Source organism: Calonectris borealis, chromosome 10, assembly GCF_964195595.1.
Source record: "Calonectris borealis chromosome 10, bCalBor7.hap1.2, whole genome shotgun sequence".
NCBI classification, from domain to species: Eukaryota; Metazoa; Chordata; class Aves; order Procellariiformes; family Procellariidae; genus Calonectris; species Calonectris borealis.
The window spans coordinates 3534797-3554245 of NC_134321.1; the positions used below are offsets into that span (position 1 = coordinate 3534797).

General features: G+C 37.0%; 1 protein-coding gene across 1 annotated transcript in view; it reads right to left on the reverse strand.

Moving 5' to 3' along the window:
• The window catches only part of CNTN6 (contactin 6), a 149013-nt gene that overhangs the window by 81249 nt on the left and 48315 nt on the right, over positions 1-19449 (reverse strand). Inside the window, exons 3-4 of the mRNA XM_075158606.1 lie at positions 9510-9636; positions 2145-2320 (exon numbers count right to left, since the gene is read on the reverse strand). Coding sequence (XP_075014707.1) covers positions 2145-2320; positions 9510-9636 — 303 coding nt within the window. The remainder of the gene's footprint in view (positions 1-2144; positions 2321-9509; positions 9637-19449) is intronic.

Consider the following 19449-nt stretch of genomic DNA (forward strand, 5'->3'; position numbering starts at 1 on the left):
CCTGTGGCTGCACCAGGAGTGAGGGAATTGCAAGAGGGCTCCGCAGAGCCACCATGCTCTCCATGGGAAGGTGCACACCCATGTTTAGTAAACTCAGCCTCATAAAGAAAACTGCGTTGTGGTGTACAGTTTCTCTTTTCTACTGGGGAAAACATCCAAAGGATCACATTTCCAACAAGAGCTTGAAGATGGAACATTCTGTTCCAACCAGCATCCTTCGTTCCCCTGAGAACTATCAGGGATGCATTTATGAATGTAGGGACAAATACGGACCAGCGTCCTGAAAAAGGACTCTTCTCCTCTCTCTTCCTTACCAGTGAGGCTTTCTCCCTAAGCTTTCTTTCCCATCTTTCACTCTTTCAGCTTTCTCCCTAAGCTTTCTTTCCCATCTTTCACTCTTTCAGCTTTCTCCCTAAGCTTTCTTTCCCATCTTTCACTCTTTCAGCTTTCTCCCAACCCCTCTCCTTGCAAAGAGCTAAACCAAGACAATTTTCCAGAGCTAGCTTTGGTCCTACAGATGGTTATGAAATGGCGATAGGTAAAAGTAAACACAGAAAACCATGGGAAGCAATTGCAATTCAATTTTATACTAAGGAGCACTGGCCAGAAGAGCTGTTTATATACCCCAAGAGCTGGTGCACCTAGCCAGTGTGATTCTCTATGGGCTGGGAGAGCAGCGAAACGGAAACCAAAGTGCTTCCAGGAATTTGAATTGGGGTTAGAATTTTCCAGAAAAAGATGAAATAATTGAGTAATATAATATGCTGAACAATTACCTGAGCCTTCTTTCAAAGATATTCCTGTTTTTCCTTTTTATCCCCTCTTTTTTATTTTTTGTACCACCTCTGTGCCTTCCTTTGAGGGTGTTCCTTTTCTTTAAGTCTTTTTCCAGCTCCATTCCTGGCCTCTCCTGGTTCCTTGGGGATTAAAGATTCCACGCACAATTTTGGGGTGGTCATCTATTCTTGCTTCTTTCTAAAATGGGATTTGTTCTGTCACTAAACAATTTTTATCTCCAGATCTTGAAATAATTTCCCATACAGGAAGGCAGGCTTGCAAAGATGTTTCAGAAAAAGTGGGAAAATAATGAATGAAAATTTTTGTTTCCATTTGACCAGCTTTTGGGAATCAAAAGCTCTTTGAGAAATTCAGGGTAAAACATTATTAAATGAGGTACTAGCGATATACTGTTTGATCAGCTCTACTCAAAGAGAGTCTGTGAACCATCCTGACCTCTAATGTCTCCTTTGTATAACCCCTGCGACATGAGATTTGCTATGAGAAATGGAACAAGATTAATAATTAATACGTTTGCTGGTGTCTGAAATAGCGACACAAGGCTGGCTTTAGAGACATGTTTTATTAATGAGGTTTGAAAACAATTGCTTTCTCCCAGCAACAGACAGCTCAGACCTTTTTACTGAAGAAAAAGGAATGGAGGTAATACCTGGAGTTTTTTTGTTGTTGCTGTTGTTCCCCCCTGCCTCGGATATTAACAGAACTCAGTCACCACATAAATGTTGTGAAAAAGATTGTGAAGTTGTGAAGAAGTGAAATGGGGAGCAAGTCTAAAATGAATTTTAAATCATCTCAAGACAACTTATGTGCTCTACCCGATCGAGCTGAAATATGAAACATTTCAGAGCATAGCTCACCGTTTTGCACACTGTGTGTGGAAAAAGGGCATTTCTTACTCTTAATGGAACAAAATATCAGTGTGGGAATTAGGGGTGCAATGTTTTTATGACTCAGTTAGACCTCATTATGCTATAGAAAATAGAAAGCCTAACTTTTTGCAGCATTTTCCACCCCTGGTTGTAATTACGTGCAATATAGCAAAGAAAGCACTGTCTTAAAAAGTGGAAGCACCTTTATTAAGTTAAAATAATTGCACTCGTCTTCCTTGACCTTTCAATTTTCTGAAAGTTATTTTTGTTCCTGAGGGCTAGCAGCCATCAGATGTCTGTTTCTGTTATTAATATTTACTGGGAATGATTTTCTTTTTTAAGAATAAGCACTGCTGAAGTAAGCCAAACCTTTTGAACAGAATCACCGATGATACTTCAATTATCCAATAAATTACAGTTCATGTGCAGAATTAATCGGAAAATAATGCTCCAATAAATATGATCTTCCCAACTTACATGCAAATTGAAGCTTTGCCTTCCTGCTCAGAATTGTTCCAAATGAATTTGTGGCCAAACACTGGTATGTTCCAATATCCTGTTTTTTATGTGGGTTATTGATTGCCAAGCTGCCTCCAACCAACCTGTAGTGATAACTCATGGTGAGATCAATATCTGTGCCATTTTGCTTCCACCTTTGAGGGGAAAAAAATCAAATTATGCTTATAATTTACAGAGCCTATTCATATTTATCTTAAATAGTGTGCTGTAGCATACCTGTAATGATAAAAATGTAGTTAAATATCACAAAATTGTATCATTTTTCACACAAGACTGCTTCTTATATCAATCTTAATGATATCAATAATTCTGTTCTTTGAAAAATCTTTACTGCTTTTACGCTAGTCACCAGTGTTCATCCAAATGTCTACAAAAAGTAATTATAACTTACTCATACAAACTAAGTTATCCATCCAGTTGAGAGTATGGTATATGCCTCCACTACAGTCACCTTATTTTTTATAATATAAATGGTACCTGAATGTGCTTTACAGTCCTTGCAAATGATGTCATAAATTTGGTTACAAAAATGATTTGGAGATATAGATCAGGAAGGATTACACTTCAGAGGACAGATGAAAGCAGAGAGAGAAGTTTTTATACAGCAAGTTTGAGACGGATAATTTAATGATGAGAATGCTGCTATTTTAAAACATGATTTGTGCCTGTTAGTCCACTAAGTAGAAAATGGATTGTGTCTGCAACTTTACACAGCTATTTACAAATGTCAAAATAAAATTTATTTTTTAAAGAAAATAACTATTATATCTTTTAAGAAGGGAAATTTTCTGGCTTAACCCTTATGTGACTAATGGTAGAATTTTCATTGTCCACATGAGGTCCAAAGGAAGAATAAAGGACCTCAGCCACTGCTTCGGGCAAGCTTTGGGCTTGTTATTGCCACACTTCAGGTTGTCAGCAGTCCTAAAACTACATAACCACATATTTTCTTCTCCTAATTTCATATCACAACCATCTCTTCAGCCTGTGTCATTTCTGTTGACCTATGTGGGTGTGATGCCTACCCCTCCATAGGATGCAAAGACCGCACAAGAGTTGCTAATGGCTCACTTTGGGTTGGCAGAAGGCTTTATGGCAGTCCTCGAAACCAGGGCAATTGTTGTCTTGTTAATTATCTGAAGGATCACAGCATAAAAAAATTTCTATTTCTTGTTATTTGCAAAGATGAACTTGCTGATAGTGATGGTAGTTTCCACAGTTAACAAATTGAAGCAAATTTGCACCATAACTATATTCCTGGAAGATCTGACCTGGATATACAGCACAATACTTCTATCACCCACAGACCTTTCTCTACACAATCAGACTGCATAGGTAGTTGTTCTTTTGGAGGAAGACTTTCAAACTGTGCTGTGAAATGCAATTCTGTGTTCCAAGGGAAATCTTGACAAATATGTACAGAGGAAGTGAGGATCTGACCTTTCAAGTAGGCACTTGTTGTTTTTGAAGATGAGTAATGACTGATTAAAATATGAAATCCATTGAATTCTGTGAACAAATTCTAGTAACATTAAATAATTTATCTGGGTCTGCCAATCACTGCCTCCTCTTTCATGAATGCATCAACATTAAGAAATTTTGATACAACAGTGGACCATCAGTAATTCTTGCTACCAATCACAGCTGATTTTTGATCTTTCCGTACCTCTGCTCTATTCCTTTTTTATGTTTTGCTTTAGTTGATCTAGGTTTTTGCTGTTGTTTTGGGGTATTTTGGCTTCCCTCCCCCCAAAAAAAAAAGTGAGCAAACTCTTAGCTGGTGCCCATCCATGAGCCTGTTCTATGAAGCAGTAGTCTGTATCAGTGTTAGGATTTTGCCATATTTTCGGATTCACATAGGATACATGCTGTCTAAACCTTTCAATTTTCTAATATAGGTTATTCTGGTATTTAGTTTGCCAGTTATCTTTAATTTCAGAATCAATCACTGAAATAACTGCTGTCATCATTACATGGCTCCCAATTAAGCTCTATAATTGTTTTTCAAAACAAATGCAAAGTTGTTGGCTTAGTTGCAGCAAATGAATTCTTCACAGTATCCCCATAATCATTCTAATCACTGTGGTACAATGATTATTAAACTTTGCATATAGATCAGGGGTTCAATTCCTGGTGTGGGCTTTTTCCTAATTAATATGTTTACATCACTGAAGGAAGAAAATTAATGAATTCATGTGATAGACAATGATTTAATGACTTTGTGTGCTCTGCAGTATAATGTCCAATACACAGAAATCTTTGAAGAATTATTTTAAGAAAATTTTAACGTAAGCCTGTTAAGGCAGGGATCACCTACATATTTTCGTGAACGACTTCATGCAACCATTGGAAAATACTTTTCAACAATTATAGGAAATGTATCCTAGACTAATTGTTTCAGAACCTCAAGTTTAAAAAAATATGCTATATTCTGATAATGAATTCATTAATTCCCTAGGAATTTAAGACTTCTCAAATCATATTGATATGTCCAAACTTTAAAAAAAAACCTGTGTGTTTTATGAATTCATAGAACAAATGATCATATTCTATTTGCTTCAAAAGCTAATTTTTTATGGAACACCAGTTATAAAATGTTCCCAATATATTCTTCATTAAGTTAAAGACTTTCAGAACATATATATGTGGGACCTCCCTGCCTTCCCATCTTGATTTAAAGATCTCGAGCAAGAGGTAGTCTATTCTCTCTTGTTCTCTTTTCTTAAATTGTTACCAATTTATTCTAACATTTGATTATACCAATATACCAGTATTCTTCCAAGCCACTGGATTATATTAAATCTTTGATGCTGGTCTTATTGGGAACTTCCTTCTAAAGTACACTGCAGTCAAATCACTGATATAAAGAGAAACTTGTAAAATATGATGATTTCCTCTTATTCATGCTACTTAATCAATACTTGTGATTTGCTATTCAAATAGTCTCTATCTCCAAGCAAATAAAACTGAGGAGGAGTAGAATTTATTAATGAACGTGAATATGTGAGTAATGTGTATTTACACTGCAACTGCAAATTATGCAATCTGTCTTTAGGGTAATATCTTATAAAAGAATTGTGGAAAAAATAATATAATGAGTTTCTATCATGTTTTCAGACTGAAAAAATACTGATCTAGCTAAAAATGTTCAAAGAACACAGAAGCACATAAAACATATAAAAATGGTGAAATATTAGAGATCTTTGCAGAATACAAATATTCTTAGGTCTTGTTTGAGAAATGTCAATATGTTTCATTATACACAAGTTGACTGTTAAGCGGCATACCCACAGGTTTCTCTGATGTTTAGACTTCCCTTACCCTCTCTGAGTAGAGTTTCTTCTGGGCCACGTATCTACTGACACCACGATCCCAACACATGTCCCTACCCCCCGACCCATGTCCAAGTAAATCTAGCAGAGCTGAGGAGACAGAGTCCTCAGCCTGGAGCCACCACTTTATAGAAAAAATACAGGCATGAGGCATCTGGCTTGCAATCCAACACTTGCTCTGAAGCTCATTATCAGCCTGTGTAAGAAGTTTGTTTCGGGGAGATGAAAGTGCTGTTTGGTCACCTACAATCTTTGATATTTTGATAGGGAAAATTTTAACTTTTGACATAAGATTATGATTTCTGGTAAATGGATAATTAACCAGGAAATTTCTGATCACATCTGTAAGGATACTATAGAGTGCTATGTAATGTCTAAGTAGCTATAATTAAATGAGTCCCATTTCTATGATTAATGAATCTGGAAAAGAGTATTTTTCCATAGAAACTATTTAGAAAAAGGAAACATTTTCTTTCAGAAGATGTGACTTCTTTTTGGAAATGAAATGTGAAGGTGTATCAACTTCAGTGAAACTATCAATGTATGAATGTTGAAGCAATGAAGGAATTGGTAAAAGATTCCACTTAGGCAATGCACAAATATTTTGGATAAATTCAAATGCAATATTTCATTCATCTGTTTTACTTGCCTTTAAAAAAAGATACATTTAGGACTATTAGAATTTCCTGCTTGAAAGAGCTTTCTCCAGCTCTACAAGTAAAATCCTGGAAGTTTTACAAAGCATGCATGGCTGCATCATGATTTTGTACCAAAGTTGTCATAGTTAGAAGCTCTTACTTGGATATGTCTTTCCCTAAACTGAACTACTTTCTGTGTGGATATATGCATATGTGATTTAATGAGTTATCTTTTCAGTGTACTGCTATAATAAAAATACGTATTTTTTTAAGTCTTCATTGTGTTCTAGGTTTCTTAGATTATTTGCATTCAAATGGAAATGTCCTGCCAAGTCACTTGAGACTTTCTTATAACTGGGGAAAAAAACTTGCAAAACCCCCTAGTATACAGTATTTCCATAAAGGAAGAAACTAGAAAATTTAAAAGCTATTGACTGTGTATAAGACAACAGAGGTTGAAGGCATTTTTAATTCTACTCCACTTTTGAAGCAGAATTGGCAAGGAGTCAAGGGAGAGCATTTTAGTGCACAACTACACTATAGCAGGGTTGTCATTTGTTTTTCAAGGGTATGAATAAGATAAACACATTTTTGGGGTTACTGGGAATCATTCTACAATTTTATGCAATGATTATAAACTTATTTAATGTCATTTGCAATCATCATAGACTTTGTTCTTCTGTTCCCCTCACTTCTATTTGTCTGTTACAGTTATCTTCTGTGGTACTTTGATTTGGACTGAATTTGAATGTCTTTATCTTATTTTACGGCATCATTCTAAGTTATGCTGAAATATTAAAATATTGTTATAATGAATAATGCTTATGTTGTCCTTGGATTTCTTATTTATTTGTTCTATTGACTGCTCTCTGTGAAGATCGAGGGGAAAAAATTCCTCAATTTCAAGCTTACATGAAAATGCTAGGTTATGTGATTACTCTGGGTACTGAATGTAAGTTCAGAAAAAGAGTTGGAACTAAGCTCCTGAGACCAAACAGGAAATGTCAAAATACTGCCTAAAACACTTGCTTTGCAGGCTCTAGGTGACTGCTTTCTGGGGTTTTTTTCAGTGTGGAGGTAGGCTAGCTGTACTGAACTGAATGACTTAATGGAAGAAAAACTGGAACTGAGATATGTTCATGGATAGGCTGTAAGCAGAAAAAGAAGTAAAATTCGTTACTTAAGTTAGTTGATGATAATCCCTCAATCAACTATAACAGAAAAACTTAGGTGCAAAAAATTATACATGTAATTTGAAAGGTTATGTTTATTTACCACCAAGATTACACAGGGAAACAGTTGAAATAATGTACCTGATAGTATAAACAATTTTGACTTTATAGAAAAAGGCATAATAGATAAAATGGTATTTATCAGGACACTTTTATACATTTCCAAGCACATGTGCTGATTTTAGAGATACTTCTATCCATATTTTTGTTTCCATTGTAGTCAGATCTATGTTCGCCATTACTTCCAACAGCGTCCAACTGGAAATCAGTGTCTCTCATTTTTTATTACTCAGCCCTGATGCCTACTTCAATTCTATAAAATTCGTGCATTGTGGTTGTTAGACACACAGGATTTTGCAATGAAGATGCAAAAAGTTACTACTATATTCGATGAGTCTATAAGACTAATATAGTACATAATAAATTAAAATGTTTAGGAAATGCTAAGCATTTTTTCTTTAAAGAAAAGGTATTAATCAGCATATTTATTTATGTAAAAGATGCTAAATAGCAAATTAGCTTGTATATAACTTATTCCTGTTGTAGTGGTTCTGTATTTCTGAATCAAAGAAAAACCTTGCAGTAGTCTGTGCTGTTCTTTTCCATCACTCAACAAAGGAAATGATTAAAATTTCATACTGTGCTTGATTTATCTAAAATTGTTGGAACCTTAAATATATGGGCTCAATCCTTATCTAACAAAACTGGCATTAGCTCTAGTGAAATCAGAGAAAAGTGCTGAAGACTCCCCCTTCCTTTCAAGTCATGGTGAAAAGCTGCTAGGTTGTAATAGCAGCAGTGATAGTCTGATAACTTCTAATTGACCTAGATGGTTCAGGATCCATCCCCAGACGTTGATATTGTCTTACTAGAGTAACGGAGGCTTTGCAAAACGTCCTTATAGTGCAAAGAAAATAATTAATCTAATTAATGGATAGGTAGGAAAAAAGTGAAAAAGAACATATGAATATCAGATATATGATGGGAGGAGACTTCATAGCTCTCCTGCCTAATGAAACCTGCTGTCTCTACTATTTGTGCATGTGAGGAGTCCATGGTTGGAATACAAGAGTCAATAATTTTTATAGGTCTCTGAGGAAGCTGCCTGTATAAATGGATATGAAGCAGATGGATCGATGAACTGGAAAGACTTGAAATTCATGACATGAACCAGTAGATATTCCTATTGAAAACAGGAAGAACAAATGGGATGGGAAATGGGCGAGGATTTCTGCTCATAGGAAGAGAAGTTACACTGTGAAAAGGAGATAATGTATTCCTTTACTAGCACAATATTTGGAAACAAATTAATAAATGAAGTACAAAAGTCAAGTTGATAACTAGTAGTGGTACTTTACAGAGGAAACTGTTGTGTGAGCAATTAAAAGCTCTTGAATAAATACTGTCTAAGTATTTGGTAGGACACATTATCTTGCATGAATGATTTCTTTTTTTTTTTTTAATTTTCCTTATCCCAGACCATTATTTTCCCCATTCTTTTCTGAAGAAAGCACACTGTCATCTTTTTCCAGATTTCCAGCTTTTCCTCATTAGACTCAGGTTTCCACATCCTTGGTGCAACAAGCTACATTTTAAATGATGAGTCCATAGTTACTGAATAAACAAACAGTCCTATGTACCAAGGTTTTATTAAGTGAGTCTACAGAGTATTGTAAGCTAGATATCAGAGCTGTGCTTTGCTGTTTCTCTAAATAAACACTATAAATATGTACATGAAATGTTAGAATTAGAAATGGGCAAGGATGTTGCTCTTTTGCTTTCCAAGCATTTATTTATGTACAGAAAGTTTTATCAAATACAGATGCACAACTTTTCCATTTTTCCATTTTTCACAACTGTTCTGTGGATTCAGAAGTAATTTGTATGTTTTAAAATACTTTGGGGACAGTTTTCAATGATGTGCTTTCTTGTCCTGTGTTAATTTTCTTAACAGTAGAGTAGCAAAAATATTTTTCCTTCATTCCTCAAATTTACTATACCTATGTATACTCTCGCTGTGCGTGCTCGACACATTTTGAGGTTTGTATGAAGGTGTACTACTGATTAAAACACAGATAAAAGATTTACAGTGAGACAATACTTTTCCAAAGTTGACTTCACCTGTAGTATGGGAGTGGATATCCTTTAGCTGTACAGTTCAGTAGGATTTCTGGATTTGCTGAGCCCATGGAATAAGTGATATCATATGGCTCTTGGATAAAAATAGGACCATGAAGGGTTTCTTCCCCTGTGAAAGAAAAACAATAATTTAAGATTAGACATCTTTAGCGTGTCCTTACACATAAAAGTGTCCTTTGCTTTCGGTCAAAAGTTAAGGTCTGCTATTATATTCAGCAGAGAATCCACCTCCAGACATTTTGCTATTAAGGAGGAAATATTTCAAGCCTGATTGATAATAAAATTACATATCCTGGGTGTTGGTGATTTATTTTGCAAGTGACAGTGAAGACTAACTTTTTTGCTTATTTCCTATGGAAGCTGTATGGCCATCAATTAAATCTCCCCCATCTACCTCATACTTGTGCTTTAGATCGTGACTGGAAGCAGAAAAGGATGAAGTTGTGGCTTGCTGCGTTTGGCGCTTCTACCTCCCTGCTCGCCCGGTGAAGTGGATGTGTTGGCCTCACGTCACCCTTTGAAAGACAGGCAGCTCATTGACTGCAGCCAAACTCTGGCGACGCAGACGTTTCACTACGGTCCGTGGGAGTGCATGCCATGGGAGAGGGAGAGCGAGGACCTCTAGCAGACCAGCAAACAGCTGCTAGATCTGGAGGTACATTGTGGTGGGGTGGTGGTCCTGGGCTTTCCTTTCCTCTGCCATTTGGCCCCTCTTTCTGGTGATGGGGTCCAGAAAGTCCTATCACAGTCTAAGGGAATCAGCCATTTCCTTCTCCTCTAACCCTTCACATCCTTTGATATATTACTTTTGTATCTTTAGCTGGCCTGCTTTCAGGGTTTGGTTTAGAATTTTTTTTTTTTCCTCCCCTCATTTGGGCCCTTTTAAACCAGAAGTAGCATTAAATAAAGGTTGTTTATTCATTATTTTCACTAGAACATGTATCCTCCTGGTGACCCACAGAGTCTAATTACAGCATGTAAACACAAGGGGACAACAGATATGTGGGCTGGGGCGAGACCCATTTGCTTCCTCAAAATCTCAGAGGTTCCTGCAAGGAAAACTTTCATGGAGATTAAGTGATTTTTTCACAGCTATAACCAAATACTAGTGACAGAAAAAATAAATGATCCTAGATCTTTAAATAAAGCTTAGCGACCAGACCATTCTCCAGTTCTCAAATGTCTTACATGAGTCCAAGAAACCCAGAAAGTTTGCAGTACAGTTACACAGCTGGGAAGAAGAGGTATAGCCCAAAAAAGTAGTTGCTCTGGAAGTATTCTCGAAGCAATGTAAATGTTGGCAGTAATCATGTCTGATTTTATTCACCTATTTTATCTGCTTGTTGGAAATGAGAGAGGGAAGGTACAACCTAATTCCCAAAGGCCACTGCTTCACTGCACCTTGTGTCATGGCTTCAGTCCCCAGGTTGCCAAGTGCAATCCTCTTGCTCTCTAGCTCTGTAACTCCTAGAGGATTTTCTCAGCTGCTACAAATAGGTCTTGCTCTACTGACACCAGCAAAGTCTCTTTCTGCATCCCCAAAGATGATCAGCTGTCCTGATGCGTTAACTCAGCGTGCACCCCCAGGCAGTTCCCCAAGCTTCACCCCAGCCAGGTCAGCTCCGCCGCTGGCACCCTGTCAACCCAAGCGCCTTCTGCGGGGCCATAAGCAACTGCACAGAGTGCACATCAAAAATCAGATCATCTGTATCTGCTACCAGCTGTATACATATTCATCTCCCTTTGTGCTTTTCAACCACTTCAATCTATTTCCTCTAAATTTTAAAAAAGCCAGATCAGCATTGTTGTCAGCTTTCATTTTTTTGTGACACTTGCTGGGTTTCTGAGAGTCCTAATCCTGGAGCTGTATGAATAATTTTTATCCGAAGTAATGAGAATATAATATTTAATTTTTTTAAACATCATTGATTTTTTTAATCTTCATTTCATATCTGAAATACTTTTAACTAAACTAGAAAATTTAACAATCCCATCTTTCTAGGACTAAAATTGTTTTTTACTGGTGAATGTAGTCAGACTTTTCTACTTCTGTGGATCTAAAGCAAAGAACATCTGGCAAAACTCTAGAGAGTGATAAACAAATGAAAATTTAAGCTTTCTTGACCAGAAGCCTTTTTAAGGATGGAATCTGATAATCACAATGTTTTCCACGTATCTTAATTGAGATGCCCATTCCTATGTGTCTGTTAGCCCGATTTACACTGTATATCCTTCAGAAAGTCATCCCAGCTGTGAGTGTGTTTTCATAAACAGTACCTGTGAGAAATAGCTTTCAAGAATATTGGAGTAAAATTCAAAATAGCAGTCAAAAAAGATTGATTTGTTTTATATCACAATAGCTGTTTGGGTAGACACATCTCATTTTAAGAATATCTCATGTTATAAAGGAGATAGCGTGGGCATACTAGAAAGAAAAAATACATCCTCTCACTTTAGGATATAAAGTAAGTCAGGCTAGTAAAACAGCTGAGATGAGCTAGTGGTTTGAAGACAAAATATTAAACTTGGCTGAACATTATATGTGATGTTATAAGTGACATAACAGACCATAAAATACAGTAAATCACATAAAAAGTATCAATTTCCATAACTTTTTCATTCTTTGCAGACTATATGTGGACTTAGAGTAGACTCCAAATATTTCATGACTTATCCATAACTAGTGGACACAGGTGAAAATCTCAGGTGAAAATATGAAGCAAACCCAAAGAAAGAAGCTGCTGCTCAACTACGTTCAAGACATGATAGGGCCTTGCTGTTTGCTTTTGGTGGGGTTACTCAAATACCTAAAGATAAGTGTGCGTTTCAGCCCTTACTTCTATCTAGAGCTTAAATTCATAATTTTTTTTTTTATTCTTAATATTGTGGTTCTTCCAGGAGTCTTTAGTCATAGAGCAAGATGCTGTAGGAAAAATAAGGAACTCGGATCCTACAGTTCCAACTTTCTAATCAGAAGGATTACACATCTCCCAATATTGACCTAGGACCTCAAATTTTTTTTCCTTTATTTCATACTTTCAGAATCAAATTATTGTAAAATAAACCAGAACTATTTCTATTTCTCATGGTAGTCTTTCTTGTTGTGGGGAGTAGGGGAGAAGACAATTTGTTCAGCAAACCATGCGGGGCAAGGCAGAGTGGCTCTCAGAGATGGAGGCTGGATATAGTTAAATAATCTTTGCTCCTTTTCCTGCTACTCTTCTATTTTTAATCCCTTGACAAATTTTAAGACTTCTTTTTTCACTGTTTCTACAATTGATCCTTTGACTTGTCTTTTCTTGGTAGGAATTTTCTTCCCTTCTAGGTTAATTTACTTAGCCTGTTAGTCATTCTTGTTACCTTCCCAGAACTGCCAGTGAAAAGCTTTTCTAAAACACCAACATGACCTAGGGATCATTGTTCCATTTTTTAAATCAATGGGCCTGAAATTAACAGTGGTGAGTTACCTGACGTACATAAAAATCTCTGGTTTAGCTGATAAAAATGTAAATATTTTGGTAAATCTGGAATTAAATCCCCATGGTGAGTTCTAAATGGAATTTAGACTCATTTTTCATTTGCAGACTTCTGAACATCTTAGTTCTTGTATCCCCTTCCAGTGTCCTTAATACGGCAGACCCTTGTTGTGTAGAATAAGAACACAATAGTTTACATGTACCCTAACAGCTCCTTTACAGTAGACACGTCGCAGTCCCTATCACAAAAATATTGTCCATGAATTTTAGCAAAGGTGGCTTCGTGCTATCATTTTGTTTTCTCTTTAATATCCTTTTCTTGCTGCCTGATCTGCCACAGAGAATAACACCAAATTTGTGAGAAATGATGTGCACTTTCAGAGCCAATGGTGTACTATGAGTCCATCTTTTATTTATAGAAAAGGTCAGGCTGGTCATTTCTAATTTCCTGGTGCATCCTTTTGCATTTCGTATAGAGAATGACCATATATTTCTCCCCCACTCTCCAGATTCAATACCAGTCACCATGATTTCTCCAGAGATATATATGACAAATGAATCTTTGTAGGACTGTTTACTTTTGTTAAGATTTAAATAATTCTGATTTTTTTAATCTATTTGAATATGGATATTTGATTAAATGTATCATTTTTATACATAAAACTTGCATGCGAATCCTCAACATGGTGCTTGAAAGCAAATATAAACTCTTGTTATGAAATGTTTTATAACAAGTTAAAATGTATTTCTTTATGATACCCAATCAGTTTGATCTCCATAAAGACCATAATTATGCTAGTCTGAATTCAAATCTAAAGTATGAATATGAATCAACATTCCTTTATTCATTATATGATATTGTCTTCAGCCAATATAGAGATTAACACAGTGCCAATGGAAGGAAGCCTATTTTTTTCATAATTATGTATCAGCAGAGGATATCACAGTGCTTTCCTCTCATTGCTTTATGGGCAATGGTTAGTTATATTGGGCTATGATATTCATGTCAAATGTAGGCAAAGAGTTTTTAGTTAGTCACAATAAATATTTAAATGCTTATGCACTGTCTCATCCAGAGAAGGAGAATGAAACACAGATCTGGAGCCCATACTTAATCAACTTAATTTCCAGCCAAATCCTGCTCCCTGTTCTTTCCTGTTGTCTGCCTCTGGCTGCCTTCATATTTATACCCCTTACGAGGTATCTGCTGAACTGGAAATGCTAGGCAATACAGCCTGAGAGCGATCTAGGCTGGCTAAGACCCAGTCTGTAGCATGTGTATAGACAACTTAGTAGACCAATATTGCAAACCAGCTGACTTTTTTTATCCCTTTCCTACCACAGATTTTCCTTTCTATTATGATTTTTTTTTTGCAAAGTGGAGTTGTGATTACTATTACTCAAAACTGATCAGTAGTATGAGATAAATTCTGTTTGGTGAAACTGAAAGTGTCCTAGAAACATCATGTTCTGTTTGCAGAAAAAGACCACATAAGGCTTTAGGTTTGCCTGTGTGAGTCAGCTCCAAGTAGACAAACTCAGAAGGATTCATTGCTCAAAGACCAGAAATGTAAAGTTCTCTCGGTCTGAGAGCTCCAAAGTCTGCAGTATTTGCAGCTTCTGTCATTTCTGTTGCCACGATGTTTTGTGGAGCTGCCCAGAGATTAGGAGTCCTTTGTGGTGTGTGCTGTAGAACAAGTAGCTAAAGGTCTTGCATTGAAGAATCCCAAATAACTGATGGGCTGGGGCTGTTCTTTCCTCGCTTGGACTCATGCAGTAGGTATGGAGGGGTCGTGCTGCCTAGGCAGGTGTATATGTAGCATATCAGTGCATCCTTACTGAAGATGGTAAGAATAAAGAGGCCAGAATAATGGGAAAACCTGTACTCTAAAAAGCTTCTAAATGCAAAACTGCTATAATTCACGTAAGCAAACCAGATAAAGAGGAATTTCTCCAGGCTATTAAGTTCCAGGAAGGCTGTAAATTCCGGGGGTAGTGAGTTTCTAATGAATCTTTCTTAATGTGCCTTAGATAGAGCCTCATATCAGATCCAAAACATTAATATGACTTTATGGGCCAAAGCTGACACCTGATTAAGAGGCCTCTTTTAAATCAGCTTGGTAGTAAACCACCTGTCAGTTCTAGCAAAAGGGATGGGACAGGTGAGTTAGAGACTTCCTCCTTGTAATGACAGCATGGGTAAAAAAAAATAGGAAAAATCCAAATTACTTCAAAATCTGTTTAATTTTCTTCACAGCTGAAGACATTGGTGAGTTTTAAGTGGAAGAGGGGGAATTTATAGGGCCCACAGATTTTTAAACGTGATGGAGTCTTTCCCTGCAAATAACACTGGGGCTTTTGATTGAATCTTGTCAGAAGCCGAGCGGAATGATTATTTTCCTCATCAAAAGCCTGGACCAGGTAGCTCAAGGACTTTAAAAGGAACACGACAGATGCAAAACGAGAGGTAATGGATGAGACACTGTTTGCTAGCAGGAAAGCGTAAAGTAACTCACATCAGTTCAAGGAATTGGATATTAACGCTGAAAGAAAAGATGGGAAAAGAAGTGAGGAGCAAAAAAGGGCCATGAAAGCATTCTGGAAAAAGAAAAACAACTTGTCACTACTATAAGCAGTGGGAGGCAGGCTTCCCTCCTCTCCCTCTCAATGACATTCAGCTCTCAATCAGAGAGTGAAGCAGGAGACATATACAGAGAAAGGGAGATGGAAGGGATGTTATAGGTTTGAGCAGGCAGAAGCAACCTAAAAAAAAGTAGGATTTTCCCAAAGGGCCTTCAACTTTCATGTGTTTTCTCCCTTCAGACATTGATGTACAGGGCTCCTTTCAAGTATCAGCTTCTATTGAAAAAGTCAAATTGGGAGTAGTGGTGAAATTCCACATTGTCTCTGTTATTCGACAGCAAAACCAGAAAGACACTTAGCTAGCTCTGATGTAGGGAGAAAGGTAGGCATCGAGGAGGCGCGCAGGGCGAAGTCTGGCCCTACTGAACTCAGAGAAAGTCTTGGTAATGAAGCTTGGTGCTCGAGCCCAGATTTTATATACGAAGTTGTCTATAAAATGACAGTCAACAGTGCAAGGCATCCCTTTCATCTGGGACACGGTAGGCTAGTGATACCCCTTCCTCGCAGATTTGAAAAATAGCGAGGGTGAGCAGATGAAAGGAGGCGTCGCTGTGAACCTGCCGTTTCCCAGCGGCGGGTTGGAGCCGTCACCCCAAGCGCCCGCCTCGCTTTGTCCCCCCTTCCCGCGCCCGGTGCGCGGAGGTTGCCTGCGGCTCACCCGGAGAACCACGGTCTGGGTGTGAGTTTGGAGACATAGCTTTCATGGTTGGAATAGTTAGGGTTCCTCCATCCCTGGCAAATGGCAAAGAAATGTTAAATCTCTTCAATGAGAACAGTTCTGTATCCCCCAAACTTTATTCCTTGAAAAATTGTTCAAATATTCCATTATTTTTCCTAATATTTAAAGATAACCTGTATGGCAGTGTAGGTAGGGTGATCAGAGGCTAATGTGGCAAGCAACACACTCAGGTTATATGCTAACTGCACATTTCCCTGAAGTACTTGGGTGTGAAAACAAACAATAAAAGTATAAAATATTACTTTAATTACTAATAGCACCAGCTGTCAGGATTGCCAGAGTCTAGCATATAAAATTAGTGTGTAATATATCACAGGTAATAATTAAGGAAGTATTATGCAAAAATGACCATATTCTTGAATTATGAGCCTTTCCAATTAAATATACACATTGACAAAAGATTTTGACAAAATCTGATGCTTCAAACAATTTTTAACAGTTCTATTGTGATAACCAGTATTGCTTCAGCACTTTGAGCTAACTTTCTGTGAATATAATTGGTTATCAGTGAATTATTACCCATCTGCGTTTTGGTCTAACAGATACACATATTCTAATTCTGAAATAATTAATGATAGATCTCTAAATGCCAAAATGTGATGTTTCTCATAATATGACACTGAGTATAGCAATCAAACTATTACTTCAGATTTACATGATACTAACTACATTCAATACAAACCCAAAATATTCCCTAAAGCTTCCAGTCCAGAAGTTCAAGCTACAGTGATGGAAAATTGCTCATAATTGATGCATTCTGGATAGCATTCAATGGAGCTTCACTAATTTACACTTTTGGCTACAGATGCACACAGGTTTATGAACAATTCATTGTGGAGATATGTGTAAAGGTACGATGGCCTGAATAGATATAGGGGCTATACCTATTCACACCAATGTGTGAACTGTATTAATAATGTAATATTTTATTAAAAAATAAAGTGTGTGAGTAACAATGCTAGAATTACTAACTGTGCATGACTTCATTGGCTTTGTGGAAAGATTTTCTGAAGACTTTTGTGCTATTGTGCAAGGTGCAGACAAGATAAAGGAAGCCTTTTCATTTGTGCAGGTGATTTGTTTTATGTCATGAACTTGGTCATGTCCTTCAGATACAGAACTATTGTGGAACAGACATCTAATTACGGAGACAAATATCCACAATGAAGTTAGAAGGATGTGTCTTTATGATGTATAGTAATCCTGACGTGCACTCTTCTCAACGAAATTTCATTAGTTTTTGTGTTACTAGGCAAGATGAATAAATAATAATGAACCTTTTCCAATCTACTGCACAAGCATTTTGTTCACTGTAATTTCAGTTATAAGTGAGACCTATATTCGATGACAGATACTGTTTGCTGCATTGTACTGTTGTAATATTCATTTGGCACTGTTGCCAAACTGACTGAAGGCTTAATTCAATAATTTACAATACAGGAAAAGATAACAGCTATATCATTTAATATCCTGCCAGTTAAATAAATCCAGCACTTTGTTTCTCTGTAACTTTTTTTTGTGCAAAATATAACTGTGCTTTACTGTCTTAGGAGAATGGTGATTAGTTAAGCTCAGCTAATTTTTGCCACTGGTAGTGTTGATCAGCTCTGAGTTTTTGTGTGATGGCTCCAGAACTCCATTGCAACCATTGATAGATGATATGTAGAAAGGAGGAGAGAGTGAAAGGTTAACTTGAATAAGCATGTAACAACTTGGCAAGCTACAGTTCTGCTTATACTCAAAATGGAAAAAATAAAAGGAGATTTTTGAAAACTTCTTCCAGCCTTTAAGCTCCATTTCAGACCCATTTCAAGTCTTTCATTAAGCATCTTGCTTTGCAGCTTTACGCTCCCATCCAGTGACTCTGGAGGCAGAGGGAGACAAAAGGGAATTGCTCCATTGCTTCCCTCCTCCAGATCCTGAGCAAGGCTAGGGGGAGGAATAGCTCTGTCTCTCTCTTCTCCCTTTTTCTATGGTAGGATAAACCATTTGAGTGTTTTCAAGGAGTTAGACTGAAATGCCTTCTTCCTCTGCCCCCCTGTTCTTGGCTAGCCTGAGGTATCTGGGACAACCAAGCCTTTTAATCTTCAAGTTCATTTACACAAATCTTTACCATCTTTCATGGCATCCCCCTTCCTGCCCCATGTTGGAAAGACCTGGGGAATCTGTTGGAAAAATACTGATCAAATACAACTGAATTTACTAGGACACTTTTTTTCATTTCCCCAGTGTGACCGTAATTTCAGCATAGAAAACATGCAGCAGCCTGATGAATGTTAAGTTTGGCTAACATTTTTATAGCTTGTAGTAGATACAGTTTCATGCTTCATCAATTTTTTTCTTTTTCCGTGCACAGACTATGAGCCAAAGTGCTTTGAAGTCAGTGAAAGCCTTTCATAAACTTCAATGGGCAATGGATCAACCCCTACTGAACAAAGTATAAGCAACAGATACTCCATTTTTTCTTAGTCTTCTCTGTGTGTGAACACTGTGCTATGTAACATATATTTATCCTATACTTATGTGTGTATATAAATGTATAGTGCATATACATCCTTACAAGCAATTACACGCACACACTAGGGAAAGAGGGAGGAGATCTGCTAAGAACGTCTCTTTGCTCTTCTATTTATATAGGCTGCATGCTATGTAATAAATGATAATTGGTGTTCTAAACACTTTGGTGTTTGAAAACTGTACCACTTCAGTGTGCAATAGCTACTGGATACTGATGACAGGCTGCATTATTTTCAGACAGATACTTAGTAGCAAAGATCCAGCCACATTGGAACGAAAAAGAAATGATGAAAAAGGCTATCTTGCAAACTGTTTGAATATACTAAAGCAAACAATGACTCCTCTTTTGCTTCCAGAGGGCACACTTTGTAATTCCCATTTATGTTCAATAGGAAACTTGTCGTAATGTGAAGCAGTATTTTGTTTTTTGCAGTATTACGAGTCCCAGACCTTGTAGAAAGCTAGATACAATCACCATTATAGGGGACTTAAATTGCAGGTGGATGTTTAAGCTCTGTGTACATGATATTTAAATTTTGCTTATTTA